This window comes from Diabrotica undecimpunctata, chromosome 6 (genome assembly GCF_040954645.1).
Source record: "Diabrotica undecimpunctata isolate CICGRU chromosome 6, icDiaUnde3, whole genome shotgun sequence".
NCBI classification, from domain to species: domain Eukaryota; kingdom Metazoa; phylum Arthropoda; class Insecta; order Coleoptera; family Chrysomelidae; genus Diabrotica; species Diabrotica undecimpunctata.
In genome coordinates this window covers 90,263,496-90,279,568 of record NC_092808.1, presented here as the reverse complement: position 1 = coordinate 90,279,568, position 16,073 = coordinate 90,263,496, and the positions used below count along the sequence as shown (strand labels likewise).

At 33.4% G+C, this 16,073-nt stretch overlaps 1 protein-coding gene across 1 annotated transcript in view; it reads right to left on the bottom strand.

The window, feature by feature from the left end:
- The window catches only part of LOC140443542 (uncharacterized), a 35,618-nt gene extending 23,573 nt beyond the window's left edge, over positions 1–12,045 (bottom strand). Inside the window, exons 1-3 of the mRNA XM_072534855.1 lie at positions 11,715–12,045; positions 10,582–11,576; positions 5,671–5,907 (exon numbers count right to left, since the gene is read on the bottom strand). Of these exons, the coding sequence (XP_072390956.1) occupies positions 5,671–5,907; positions 10,582–11,576; positions 11,715–11,783 (1,301 nt within the window). The 5' untranslated portion in view covers positions 11,784–12,045. The remainder of the gene's footprint in view (positions 1–5,670; positions 5,908–10,581; positions 11,577–11,714) is intronic.
- Between the last annotated feature and the right edge of the window lie 4,028 nt (positions 12,046–16,073).

The following is a 16,073-nucleotide window of genomic DNA, read 5'->3' as shown; positions in this document are numbered from 1 at the left end:
ACCCATTAGTCGGCTCTTACGACAGGCAGGGCCTTCTGACATCGGAGCGAGCCAAACGGAGAGTTGCCAGAGACAGGGGCGAATAAAAGATTGTTCTGAAGAAGGTATGTTCATAACGATTAATGCCACTAATGATGATCGGTTGTCTGATAATCTGGCGACGTGTCCTGCCCAATTCCATTTCGACGCGATTTTTTCGATACCGTCTGTTGTTTTTGTTTCTGCTGCATAAGTGAGTACAGGTAACACACATTGATCAAATATTTTCCTTTTGAGGTATATGGGTAGATCCGATTTATATTGTATGTAGACCTATTCCATATTTGGTTACTAATTTGTGATTTTGCTTTTGTGTTCGATTTTATTTTATTAATTAAGATATTTGATAGAAGGCTGTTAATTACTACATAAAAATGTATGACTGAATTGTAATACCATTAAACTGTTTTAATTTTTATAAAGTTATTTTTTTGTGTCCCCAAAACAAAATGGTAGTCCATAATTGGCGACTTTCCTCTACTATTCTGGAGTTAGTGTCAATGAAAGGATGAAGGAAGAAGTTGGATTGATACTGACAAAGGAAATAGATCGTAGGGAGACTATAAATGAACCGATATTTTCAAGAATAATACATATAAGAATAGAGCTAGAAAATATAAAGTTAGATATAATCCAGATAATACGCACCTATAGATGGAACAGAACAAAGAAAAATCGAAGAGTTCTATGATCTATTACAAAATACAACCGACAAGATAAGAGAAACAAAAACGAACGTAGGAAGATATATAAACAGAGATGCTGGCTGTATACGAGGAGATGGAGAGGATATAATGAACAGAACTGGGGAAAGAAAATAATGAATTAAGAAAACTTAACACCGACGCCTCTCAGGGGGCATAAGGTCCCACCTGCTGCAAGAAGAAAAGAAGACAAATCAAGCATAACGGTTTTCCATTAAACTAGATAAAAAAATATAAATATGTTCATTTTCTTCTACAATATTCTGTTTTTTGAAGCCATGTTTAGCTTGTTGTAAAAAAACTCGGTATAACGTCGAGTACTATTCCCGGCCCCACAATATTTATAATTTAATTCCGAAGGATAGGAGAGAAGGATATACGTAAGAACGATAAAAGCAACCGATAGATAAATAGTAATAAATACAAATTCAAAGGGTGTAGCAAATAAACATTCAACCTTGCTCGGGCCATACCTATAGCGGTCTGTAGGCCACTAGTTGACGACTCCTGATTTATAGGACAATAAGAACAACATTTCATGTATTAATTTGCTCAAAGATTTGGAATTGCAATTTTCAGTAGAAATATAGGCCGCCATTTCGAATTGGTCATCCCTTCAGGCATCCCCCGAACACCAAGGTATTACACCTCGGGATTAGGGAAGTAATTGCAGAACAAATGTGGCTATATGTGTGAAAAATATAATATTTCTCAAAATATAAATATAAGATTCACACACATACACACACACATATATATATATATATATATATATATATATATATATATATATATATATATATAAGAAAAAAAAAAGAAGTACTTGTGACTCGTTTGGAAAAAATATATAAATGTTTTGACTCCAACCCATCCAAAACATTTATATATATATATATATATATATATATATATATATATATATATATATATATATATATATATATATATATATATATATATATATATATATATATATATATATATATATATATATGAAAATTACTGAGTTCTCGGGAAGAACCGCGTTGAGAATTTAAAACTCGACGTTTCGGCACCCATTTTGGAGCCATTATCAAGAGGGATACGGTTCGGTTCGAGTTCGGGGTCTCAATCTGCCTACTCCCCTCACTCGAGACGTACCAGTATCGTGTTCTATATTGCAAGAACTGTCTCTCGGCAATGAGGTCTCAATCTGCCTACTCCCCAGTGTCGAGTGACAACCGGTCTTACCCTGTGTGGCTGCTTTTATACTCGCTGTATGCGCGGGAACGGTATGCGCTGACGTGGTCTGAACTGACGTGGCCTGAGCGGTGTGGGCGGGAGGTCGCTGAAGAAGGGGTCGCCATGTTGCCGGCAATCGTTTCGCGTCATCGCGCGTGTTCAAGCTGTGAGGCCGTTTTTCGATTTCGATAGCTTCACGAATGATTCTCGCTTTTAATGAGCGGATGGGAGCGATGGTTTTTGCTTTTTCGAAATCTATTTTGTGGCCTGTCTGAATATGATGTTGGGCTAGGGCTGAAGTGGTATCGGAATGTTTGACTGATAGAGAATGTTCGTAAATACGGTTATGGATTCGTCGGTTTGTCTGTCCTACGTATGTACGTGGGCAACTGGAACAAGGTATCTCGTAGACACCATGGTCTTCATTGGGGATTTGGTCTTTTACGGATCTAACGAGATTGGACAATTTGGAGTGAGTGGTGAAGATGGTTTTGATATTAAGAGGGATAAGAGTTCTACTGATCTTGTCAGTGACACCTTTAATAAAAGGTAGAAAGATTTTGGGTTGATCCGGCGGCAAGGTTTCTTTTTTGGATGGAATGGGGTTTAGAAGTTTTTGAATGCTTCTATTGATTTGGGTTTTGTGGTAGCCGTTTTGTAGGAGTGTTTGTCTTATTGAATTGATTTCGGATGACCTGTGATTGTTGTCGCTAAGTCTTATGGAACGGGAAATAAGAGTGTTGATGACTGAATTAAGTTGGGCGGGGTGATGATGTGACTGGGCATTGAGATAGCGGTTTGTATGAGTGGGTTTCCGGTACACGGAATAGGAAAAACTGTGAGGTGGATTTTTCTGAATAAGAACATCAAGGAATGGCAAAGACGCTTCAGACTCAACTTCCATCGTGAATTGAATGCTGGGATGTATTCCATTCAGGTGGGAGAGAAAGAGATCTAATGTGTCTTTACCATGGGGCCAAATGACAAAGGTGTCATCAACGTACCGTAACCAGCAGGTGGGTTTGAGATTTGACGAGGACAAGGCTACTGCTTCGAAATGCTCCATGTATATATCTGCTATTACGGGAGAGAGGGGCGATCCCATTGGGGCACCTTTGATTTGACGATAGAAACGATTTTGGAACGTGAAATATGTATTAGACATGCAGTGTTTTATAAGAGATAATGTGTCTTGGGGAATTTGATGTTTAGAGTCCAAGATGGAAATGGTTTCATCGATGGGAATGTTGGTGAATAAAGAAACAATGTCAAAACTGACTAGTATGTCTGAGGGCGAAATAGAAAAGTTTTTCAGAAGATCAATGAAATGAAAAGAGTTTTTGACAAAGGACGAGGCGTTTTCGGCTAATGGTTGTAAGGATGAAGCGAGATGTTTTGCCAATTTCTGAGTGGGACAGTTGTATGCACTGACGATGGGTCTTAGGGGAACATTGGGCTTATGGATTTTTGGAAGGCCGTATATCTTTGGAATTCGGGATGATTTTTCTCTGGGTATAAGAGATTTTTTGAGGTCTGGAGATAGAGTAGACTTATTTATAATGGATTTGGTCGTTTTTTCTAGATATGTGGTTGGATCATTTGGGACATGTTTGTATTCTGTGGAATTCAGAAGTTCGGACATTTTGTCGAAATAGTTAGAAGAGTTGAGAATGACGGTGGCATTACCTTTGTCGGCCGGAAGGATGACGATGTCAGGGTTGTTGTAAAGTTCTTTGAGGGCACGTCTTTCTGAAAGACTGATATTTGAAGGTGGGGGTTTGGAAGTACGGAGAATTCTGGCGACATCTTGTCTGGCAACTTCGGCTTGGTCGGAAGGAAGATGGGAAATAGCTTCTTCAGTTTGACAAATAATTTTCTCAGTTGGAATGGAAAGAGGAGTGACAGAGAAATTGAAGCCTTTTGACAGAGCTTTGGTAGCTGAATCGGATATGTGAATATCTGAGAAATTATGGACAACAGTAGAAGGTTGTTGATTTGAAACGGACGGTGGATTTTGCTGAGAGATACCTTGTTCCAGTTGCCCACGTACATACGTAGGACAGACAAACCGACGAATCCATAACCGTATTTACGAACATTCTCTATCAGTCAAACATTCCGATACCACTTCAGCCCTAGCCCAACATCATATTCAGACAGGCCACAAAATAGATTTCGAAAAAGCAAAAACCATCGCTCCCATCCGCTCATTAAAAGCGAGAATCATTCGTGAAGCTATCGAAATCGAAAAACGGCCTCACAGCTTGAACACGCGCGATGACGCGAAACGATTGCCGGCAACATGGCGACCCCTTCTTCAGCGACCTCCCGCCCACACCGCTCAGGCCACGTCAGTTCAGACCACGTCAGCGCATACCGTTCCCGCGCATACAGCGAGTATAAAAGCAGCCACACAGGGTAAGACCGGTTGTCACTCGACACTGGGGAGTAGGCAGATTGAGACCTCATTGCCGAGAGACAGTTCTTGCAATATAGAACACGATACTGGTACGTCTCGAGTGAGGGGAGTAGGCAGATTGAGACCCCGAACTCGAACCGAACCGTATCCCTCTTGATAATGGCTCCAAAATGGGTGCCGAAACGTCGAGTTTTAAATTCTCAACGCGGTTCTTCCCGAGAACTCAGTAATTTTCATTTATCTGACCGCGGAAACTTATCCGAACATATATATATATATATATATATATATATATATATATATATATATATATATATATATATATATATATACATACATATATATATATATACATATATATATATATATATATATATATATATATATATATATACGTAGCATATTTGATAAAAAATATTAATGGATAAATAATTTTGTACATCAGAGGATATTTCCAATTGTTAATGGATTTATTCGAAAAAAGAAAGCGCTATTGTATTTTTACTTATTTAGCGGTAGTTGAAAAGATAAATGGAAATAATAACTATGAGTTTACAAACATAAATTTGATTGAGAAGGAGATTAGAAATTTGTGTTTCATAGAAGGTTAGTGAATAAAATAAAAATGGGAATTTTGGTGTGGCATAAAATTCAAAGACATTGAGATGCAGTTAATGACAATGTAAATTAAATTATAATTGGACCAGAAGGGGAATGCAGAAGGAAATGTAAGTTCAGTTTAGTTTAGAAATTGGCGGAGATAAAATAAGAGCAGTTGATCCTGAGTCTTTGAAGAGGGAGGCTGTCCACTATTACTACAGAAAAGTGATTTGGAGTGTTTTCAAAAGAAGTTACTAGTAAAAGTTAATAGGCATAAAATAACAAAATTTAAGAGTGATGATAATGAGTACTCAGCAGAGATTATTCCCGTTAAGAATAGTTTGCAACATTTGAGAGTACAAAGAAATTGGTTCTTGATAACACATCGTAAGAAACGTCGACAAGGGATTGGTCCAAATACTTGACAAATATATTAAAAGATTATAATTGTAATAGTTGAAACGAATCATAAAATATAGTTGAAATTGTAAAAAAAGGAAATGATCAAAATGCTGATTTTAATTTTCAGATGCTGGAATGTAAATACAAGTGGCACTGATTGACATTAAATATGTCTGTTGACGGTTCCGATTGATGCCCCAAACAGGCAGCAAATTAGGTTTGTTATGTTATTCTAAAACTTATATTATGTATGTGATTTTAATATTCCATGAACAATTTCCTTACCCTACTTTTAACACTCTATTTGCTTCTGTCAAATAATCACGTAAATTTGTACCCATAAGTGAGAGACAGTAGACAGCAACATCTACTGAATTATTTTCAAGTGGTACATTTGCCATATCACAGGCTACTACTGACTCATCGACAGCCACAAGGTCAAAAGAGTGAACTTTTTGAATTACCGACTTTGACAGCCGGGCATCTCCACATCCAAAATCTGCTACAACATGTGTTCTTGGCCTGTAAGATAATATTGAATTATATATATATATATATATATATATATATATATATATATATATATATATATATATATATATATATATACAGATAACGACATTGTTTTGTTGACCATAGGAATTAAGATTTATTGCAATCCCATCTCTAGAGTATATTTATTATAATGCTCTAAAACTAATTTTTTGGTTATTTTTTAGCCGTAATAGCAATACAAATAAATAAGTAAGTAAATAAGTAATATGCTTTATTGTCATTGAAAATGGTACAAATTTTATGGACAAAGCTGATAACAATAAAACAAGAAAGAAGAAAAAAAATCAGAATAAGTACCGTTTGTACTTTTAAATAACAAAAAAACAACAAAATTCTTCCAACTTAAACATAAAAAATGCTACCTAATTAAGAACCTACAAACTTCGTAAAATGTACCTAACAAAAAATAAAAATTAGGAAAGCAGATCAATGAATTAAGTGCTCAAATATTCCACCTCCTTGTGCTAAACAGTAACCAAATCTGTCATACAGATTTCTCCTCATATTTTGCAGTAGGGCTGGTGTAATGCTTGCAGAGAGATGAAGTATTTTTGCCCTTAATTCGACTAGGTTTGTGGCCTTTTCAAACTGATGCCTATAAATGTTTCCTTTGAGAAAACCCCAAAAAAAGAAATCGTTAGGCGGTAAATCACAGGATCTAGCGGGCCATTTAAATGTACCACGTGTACTTATCAGTCGATCAGGAAACGTTTGATTGAGGAAGTCAATAGTTGCTCTAGAGTTGTGAGCTGAACATCCATCCTGTTGGAAATATACCTGAAAATTAACGGGAAAGCGTCGAACTGCCGGAATGATCTCATTCTGTAAAAATTGTAAATATTTGGGTCCGTTTAGGTTTCCATCGGTAAAAAATGGACCGACAATATGGTCGCCTAACATCCCAGTCCAAACATTTAACTTTTGCGGATGCTGCGGTCGCACTGCAACACTGACGTGCTTTTTCCGAGAATAATACCTTGCAACGGATGGATTGTGTTTTTTATGTAATGAAAATGAAGATTTGTCAGAAAATAAAATATTTTTTAAAAAGTGTACATTTTCATTCTGTTTATCTTCCGGAAACAGTTCTTGTGTTGGTTGCATCTTAAAACAGTGATGCTCATTCCTTTTGAGAACTCGCTGGACAGTTCGAGCATTCACGTTAACTTCACTAGCAATTTTTACACTATTGCAAGGTTCACTAGCTTCCACAAAAGCACAAATATCAATATCCCTGTTTTGACGCTCCTCATCGACAGGTCTAACACGGGGTTCATTACCTTTATGACACTTTTTGCAACTGTTTACACATCCCGAAGTTTGAAAACGGTTAATGTTATTTTTAACTGTTGTAACACTTGGCGAGGGGCGAGGGTCTATTTTCGAAGGCAACAATAAATAAATCAATTACTTCGCGTATCGAATGACCCTGAAAGTACCATGTTACAAGTTGCATTTTTTCTTGGATGGTATACAATGTAATAGGCATTTTATTAATTATTTGTTTATTCTTTCAGAACTTCGTTTGAAAATTTTTAATCTCAATGTGACAATTACGAAAATTCGTACTTACTGTGAAATAAATATAGAGGTGGAAACGTGTAACATGTCACAGCGATTGCCATTGTGTTGTATGGTCAATAAAACAATGTCGTGATCTGTATATGTACAGTATACTCCCTCTATAACGAACACGGTTATTACGAGGTTTCGCTTATAACGAGATACATTAGATGTCCCGTGAAATTTCTATTGAACTATAACCGTCTATAGCGAGGCAAATTTGGTTATAACGAGAGATATATTATAAATAAGATCCAAAAACGTGTTTTTTACGTTTTTAGTCCGGTCGTGGCTATAAATAAATACCTTTTCAAACAGCCCCTCAATAAACTTAACTGCAGCCCGCAATAAACTTCTTTACAATGAATAAATACAACTGTTTCACATCTTTAGAAAATATATGATAGAATAATACTGGACCATTTAAAGCAGTTAAAAATAACAGAGTTCTTAAAATTGCAGAAGCAATAGTTTATGTTATCCTTGAAAATACGATTTATACATTATGTAGTTGGAAAAAAATTTAAGTACAGCTTTTTTGTTCTAACGTATATCATTGATAATAAAAGTAAACAACTCTTTTATGTTTTAATATATTTCATTGACAATAAAAGTAAATTTTCAAAAACGCCATTCAAACAATATTTATTAGCATCTTATATTGCTCCGAATGGCTTCACTATAGGAGGTTAATGGTTTAGAAAACTACAGATTCATATGTATGCACAGTATTATGATTGTCTGATATAACGAGATCGGCTTATAACGAGGTAATTAGTCTGTCATTTTAGTTCTCGTTATAGAGGGAGTCTACTGTATTTATATAATTTGTCTTTTATGGACTATCAGTAACAAGATAAAAAAATTGTTAGAAATATTTTGCATGGAAAGTGATTGCAATTGAATGTGATGTGGCTACTGTTATGACTGGTAGCAACGGAACTATTTTTCACACCGAGATACATATTACTAAGGTGTATACACACCTATGACAGATACCTAGATATATTATTTGTCAATTAAGTACAATGAACTCCATTATGTAATGTGTTTGAGCAGATGCAGAGAGAATCTAGGACGACTCTAAAATCCATATGTTGCTCATATAATTGCCGCACCAGCTCAATTTGATACACCAAACCTAATTAATGTTTTAGGAATAAAAATAAAAACAGTAAGGTTTAAATAAAAGGTAACCACAGAAACGTAAAAACTAATTTACAAATCTACTAACTAAATCAGTAGACGGCAAATTCGCAAAATGCCATCTTCAATCAGTTAGAAATGGGGCGATATAAAAGCGCTGCAATCTCTGTCAACACATAGGATATACAGTATGCTGAAAACCAACACATACTAACAAATAGCTACATGTTGATTCATATCAATATTTACACAATTACATTCAGTGGTTAAAACCCTGATTAAACGATCTGAAAGAGTAAAAGATGAAGAACATCAAAGTGAAGAAATGAATAATGTGAAAACAGACAGACTAATCAAAGAATCCATGAGAAGAGAACATCGAAATGCCATCAAAAGAAGAGAAAAAATATTATTCTTGCACAACATGTCTCAAATACATGATATAAAACCAAACGACGATACTAGCTAACATTGAAATTAAAAGAAAACATAAAATCAGAGAATCAATAGAAATAGGAACAAATTGCAATAGACTAAACCAAAGAGATGATGCTCAAAGGCTCCAATAACATGGAAAACCTTATTTAATAAGAAGACAAAAATAAATCAGGCAATAAGACTCATATGTACGACCCCTCCTACCTATACATGTACAGGGCCAATCACAAAAACTGTCCCAAGAGAAACACGCAAAGATTCTCTGTATAAGTAACTGCTTCAACCAGGAGAGTCATTTTACTCCAAGCACCAGCAAGACGCATTACTACCACACTTAACAATGGCAAGAATGACCTTGCCATAACGTCAAATCAGCAAATATATTATATATATATATATATATATATATATATATATATATATATATATATATATATATAGATATATATATATGTATATATATATATATATATATATATGTATATATATATATATATATATATATATATATATATATATATATATATGGCAAAAGTATATAGAAAGTTCCGGTGAAGTTAGCTACCAATGAATGAAAGTTTTGTATTTGGCAGTGTTGCCATGTCATTTTAATATATCGCAAAAGAGCATGCGATATAATGTTAATTAATTTTATTAAAAATTCTTTTTAGTTTTTAAATTAAGTTTAATTTAAGCAACAACAGAGGAAGAAATTACAAGATTAGGACAAACAAGAACAGCAATCCCACAACTTAACTCAGCATGGTGGGACATACACATAAAATATGAAGACAAAAACACAGATTTATAAAACATTAGTGCGAAGTATTATGACATATGGGGCTGAAAATTGGATCATAAACAACAAAAACAGCAGTAAGATAGTAGCAACAGAGATGGAATGCCTGCGAAGATGCTACAGAGTAACAAGAATGGATAGGAGAAGTAATGACGAATTAAAGCAAAGAACATCAATAGAAACAGACATACTAACATATATAGAACAAAAAAGACTAAAGTGGTATGGGCATCTAAGAAGAACTAGCGACAGCAGATGGATAAAGAAAATAACCGAATGGAGCCCCATAGGAAGGAGGAAAAGAGGATGACCCCGAAAATCCTGGAGGAACGAAGTAGACGACGCCATGAGTAAGAGAGGCCAAAACGATGGAGAATGAGACAACAGAGAGAGATGGAAACGGTTGAGCGAGGGAAGGCAGTGAATACTGTAGAATCCCTGAATATATCTCTACATATAATTCTCTACAAGCATAAAACGCAACAATACACCACAACTGAAAGAATGCTCAGAAGATCTGTAGAAACCTATGCGACTATAAGAAGGTAAAAATTGTGAAATCTACAACAATGAACCAGTAGTGCTACAAGTTTATTGTTGTCTTGTTATCTCTGTAAAGATATTTACCAGTTAAAAATTAATTACTTTTAAACAAACTCTGTCATAATCTTAGTAACACATATTATTTTACTTACATTTTCTTTATAGTGTTGACAATAATGTCTAAAGGATTTAGTGGCCATGTTTTAACTTGTTTTCTGTATCCATCATGGTATGCATTAAATGCTTGAGGATCACTTTGAAATATTTGCTGTGCTTCTTTACTGTCTGCTGTATATATCTGTTCATTTATAAAACGAAATCTAGCTGCTTTCAATTTCTCCATCATTTTTTGTCTGAGAGTAGGTACTGGTCTTTTTAACTTTTTGTTGCCTGATGCTAATACAGCCTCCTTCAATTTTGCAAGTTTTTGTATGTTTTTGTTTTCTATAGATCCATGTGTTTTTGATACACTATTTTCAAAAGTTTCTTGCACCTCAGCACAATTGTCTGGATGTTTATTATCCTTGTTTGTGGATTTTGATTTATTTTTTAAATTTTCTGCTACACAATTATTATGCTTGCTTTTGTATATTTTTTCTTTCTGATATTTTTTATTCTCCTTAGGTCTCTGTTTAATTGTATTATTTTCTGTACTTACTGTATTATTTGATATGTTAAGACTACTATTTGATTTCTGTAATGTTTTAAGTTTTTTATTTTTGGTTGGTGTGTCCACTAAAGTAACTAAATCATCTGATTTGAAATTCATTTTGTTTAAGTTTTTCATATTTTTTTGAATCTTTTTCAATTTTTGTTTATTGTTTTTAATGGTGTTTGCAATTTTGCCTTCTTTATACCTAGATTTCTTATCTTCATTTACTTTTTTGTGTAGATTATTACCTTTGATTTTCTTGTTCTTCTCTTGTTTGGTAGTATCTGCAAGATCTTTACTTTTTTCATGTTTTTTCTTTTTGCTTTTACCAAAGGCTTGCTGAGGTAAACAAGCATCAACTAAATTTACATGATCATAGTTTACGATTTTATTTTTGTTCACATTGTTTAAAACTTTGTTTTTGATTTTAGACTGAATTTTTTTCTTTGTAGATTTCATAATATTAACCGCCTTAAGTTTAGTTTTCTTCTTATTCTAAAAGAAAGCATAGGTATATTAAAAAATATTTTACATTAGGGTATTATTATACATTATTACACTATTATACCAAAGAATATAGACGCATATGCGTCTATATTCTTTGATAATACACATGTAGTTGATTATATGTACTTTAAATAGTTCTTGAGATATATTGTTTTCTGCGTCCGCGTCCCATTTTGCACTTTCAAATACCTTCATCCTGATTTACAATTTTTAACAATTATATAAACTATACAATGTACACGGGAATGGTAGCTTTGTAAATATATGTCTTTAATATGACAAAATATACTGGCCGTCTATATTCGTTGAGCACAATATCATTACAAATATATGTAATAAAATTCATAGAAATTTATAATCACAATACATTATTTACTGTGTTCATAATTTTGGTTAATGGTTAGGTTATGGTTTGTGGTTATATTAGGTTATGGTACGCGAGAAGCACAGAACACAAACAATCTATGCAAACCTCCCATTCTATCATATTCTACATAAAGTTCATCCCAAACCCTTCTTTCAGTGCGTCATAGTTGATCGAATTCTCTCTAACCCATTAAGCTAGAAGTGACAGAAAAAAACGTGAGTCTGTGATTATTATACATAGAACTTAGAAAATGATTTATGGTAAAGCTAATTCTACTTACGGATGTATAATTGGTTGGAGTTTAGAATACGCTAAATAGATATCCAATCAACGATGCGCATAAATATAATTTGTCTCTATCGTGACAGTACTTTCACAATGTCAACTGATAAAATGATAATTGTCATTCCAGGTTAGTATTATTAGAGATTTTACAGTGAAAATTTTGCATTTATTGTCATAAAAATATTTTAAATATACCGAAATATATCGAGAAAGAACAAAGACTAATATTAAAATTATTAATCAATTAGAAAAAGAGAGGTTACGATCCTACAACTGTCAAATTTAACTAAAATGTCATGCAATAATTCTCGACATTCTTAAAATCCTATATGACGTCAAAATTAGTGACGCACTGAAAGAAGGGTTTGGGACAGACTTTAATATCACAGTTTAACCACCAACTTCTTCTTTTTTATACTATGGTAATATGGGTCCTGATTCTATTTCATTTCGATGTCGAAATTTAAAAGCGACTACGCCATGACAGTCGCAATCGCTAGCGATTCTCATTCATTTCGATTGTAGTTAAAACTGGGGATATTTACTTTATCATTTTGACACTGCTGAAAATTTGGGTTGGCCCTGTTGTTTATTGGCTGCACGTTGCAGTACGCTTGTTGAATGTTTGTTTTGTTTACGTTACGTGACGTCTTTTTTTTTGTTTGAGTTGTTAAATCATAAATAGTGGCCATTCTCAATTATATTTTGAATTGAAAGAAAAGATGGCAAGAAAAAAAAGGCGATGTGGAAGATTCTTAAGTTATAACCACTAAGATTTGATTTAGTGGTTATATTCTAATATATTTTTAAATTTACTGCAGCTTAGTAATACTAACTCTAAACATTTTGGGTATCCTAGAGGCATAAACACCTTCTTCCAAATATGGTTCTAATACTCTTATTAAATAATTTGTAGCTTGTTTATTAAGCCGGAATTGCTGCCTAAATTGAGCATCACTTAGTGAAAAAGAATTTTGAGTATCCCGTAACATTCTTCTTATCCTCTGTTGTGAGCATCGGATATCTATCCTCTCTAATTCCTCCAAAACTAGCAAATGTCCGTAAAACATAGCCATATTAATACTTTGTGCCTCAGTTTTCCTTGCAAGGATCAAAACACAACACCGCCTACCTAAACTGAACCTAAGTTCATTTCTCCGTTCTCCCAGTCCAGCCAGTCATGTCAGATTAATTTCGACTCGAAATGAAATTTCAACCACTTTCTTGAAGTTGAAATTAATTTCGATAAATCGAAAATTGGTGACGTCGTTTGGTTAGTTCAACTGAAATCCACAAGGTTCGCAAAGTCGCATTTCGACGTCGCCATATTAATTTCGACATGTTTTGAGTCGAAATCTCAATTAGAATCAGGGCCATGTTGTCATACTGTGAAACAAATATGGCAGTGTTCGGATATCACCTATGGCAGAGTATATACCCCCAGAGTCTCTGATACCCCCTAGTAAGGTAAGTGCCGGAGAAAAAGTGGGGAGACAGTTTCTAGCGCCAAATAAGTTCGGAATCGGGAACTAAAATATTTAGCGGCAAATTCAAAATGTAGGTTCTGAATTTAAGGCGGGAAATTCAAAAAGGATATACTGAATTTTAGGCGGGAAATTCAAAATATTCCGAATTTTATATGGAAAATAAATATAGTCATAAAATAATAAATAAAAACTTATTCTATGCCAAAATATATTCTCTGTCCAAAAATGTAGTATACACTAATGCAATTTTATATACCATAAAACATCAACATAAAAAACAGTAATTCTTAAAAATTTATTTATTTCTATAATTTATAAAATTTGAGGAATCACAGAGGTATAATATATAATATATAGATCTAAGTCATCACTGCCATAGTGGTGGTCTTCACCTATATCCCTGTATTGGAATCTGTGTCTACGAAACTAGGTTCCATTCTGAACTTAACCATCTATTCACTGCAAACTACAAAATGATATATGGAATTACACACAAGCAAGCAACCAAAATAAGTAAGCCCTACCTGCGGAGACTTGCATACCCATATGGACATTCAGGCATACAATTCATTGAGGTGAGAAGGAGTGGTCCTAGTAAATTAGGGACCACTCCTTCGGGCCCCAATGCTCCCCAGTGTATATGTTCTAGCTTTATTATTTATCTAATGTATTTTATACACAAAGATATATAAATAAAAAATAAACTATTTTTATGTGTAAAATAAAAGTAAAATATGTAACTATGTACAATAAAAGGAAAATATGTGACTATGTATAATTAAAGTGAAATATGTAACTATTTAAATAAAAGTAAAACAATGGAATAACAAGGGTATAAACATCATTTCTATAAACTTAACAGCACAAGGTAAATACAGATGGAAGCAATTGTGAGAGAGGAGCAGATGGAAAATGTTTGATGATGAAGATATACCCAAAACAATCAAAAGAATTTTAAAGATTCCATATGAGTCCAGTAAATAGAAAACACAATTTTATTTGTTTACAACAAAATGGAAATATGAGACTGTAAACAGAAATTATTTACAAAAAAAAGCAGACACATTTTTTGTAAAACATGTATACAATATAAAAAGCATAGGATATTATATTATTAATGAAGAAGCTTTTCAAAATAGATTGAAGAGAACTATAACATACAAATTGTAGTTTTATACATAGCACACTACCACCTAGCATTGAAACTTCCGTGTTAACGAATAAAACAATGATTGGCGCATCACCTAGTGACCGGGAGCGTAACTATATATAAATACATCCCGCTAAATTCAAAAGTTTAGTAATATTACCTACGATTGTGAACTCATTTTAAAGTAAAAGAAAATCGATATAATCCTAAAATAACAAGAAAAATCCTTATCATATACCATAATAAATATTTTTTGTACACTTTTTGGGTTTTCTTGTTATGTTGAGACTATATTTATTTTCCATTACATTAAAATGTCAAAGTGATTAAAAAAATTAAAGAGTAAAATATAAAATAAAACCTTTATTTATAAAAATGTTACAAGAAATATTATATGTGTTTACAAGAAATATTAATAATACAAGCCAAGTGTAGTATAATTTAGTTTTCTTACAGCCGGTTTCCGAAAGGCTGATCATTATCAAAATTAGGTAATCTACTGTTAACAGTCGATTAAATGCATTTTGAGTTGCAGAAACATCGATCAAACTTCAATCACATAACACACATTAACTAATCTAACAAGCAAATAATCGATGATTAACAGCCTGTCAGAAGTATTTTGGGTTTCCGAAACGCTAATTATCGTTTTATCTATGTCAAACTTCTGTCATACTAGCTTGTCAGGTAATCTGAGATTTTTGGACGATTAATCTCATAATCTTTGGTTATGTACCAATGGTTGTAAGTAAATAAAATAAAATCTTTGGTTACGTTGTAAGATACATAAACCTAAGGTGTTTTATAAAAAGCTGTTGTTTAGAAAGAACCCAAAAATATTGTTACAAACGTTCATTTTAAGAATTAAAGATGATAAATGACAAATTGGTAAACATTAACGAACGACACAAAATTCTTAGTTAGTTAGGTTATGTTTGTTTGTTGATTTTCAGAATGCAGATTACACATAAACAGGAATGATGGTAAAGTGAAACAGCAACATTACTTTCTTAATTTAGAGCAAGATAAAGAACAATTCGTACAGAAATAATAAACGATTACAATCGATTCTACTGTTTCCATGTAAAATCGTATGTCAAATAATCTATAATCGGTGATCACGTAATTTTACCATCATTTTCGTTTCGGAAACCTGTCGCTTGTTAACATTTGATCAAATTTGATACTTGATTACA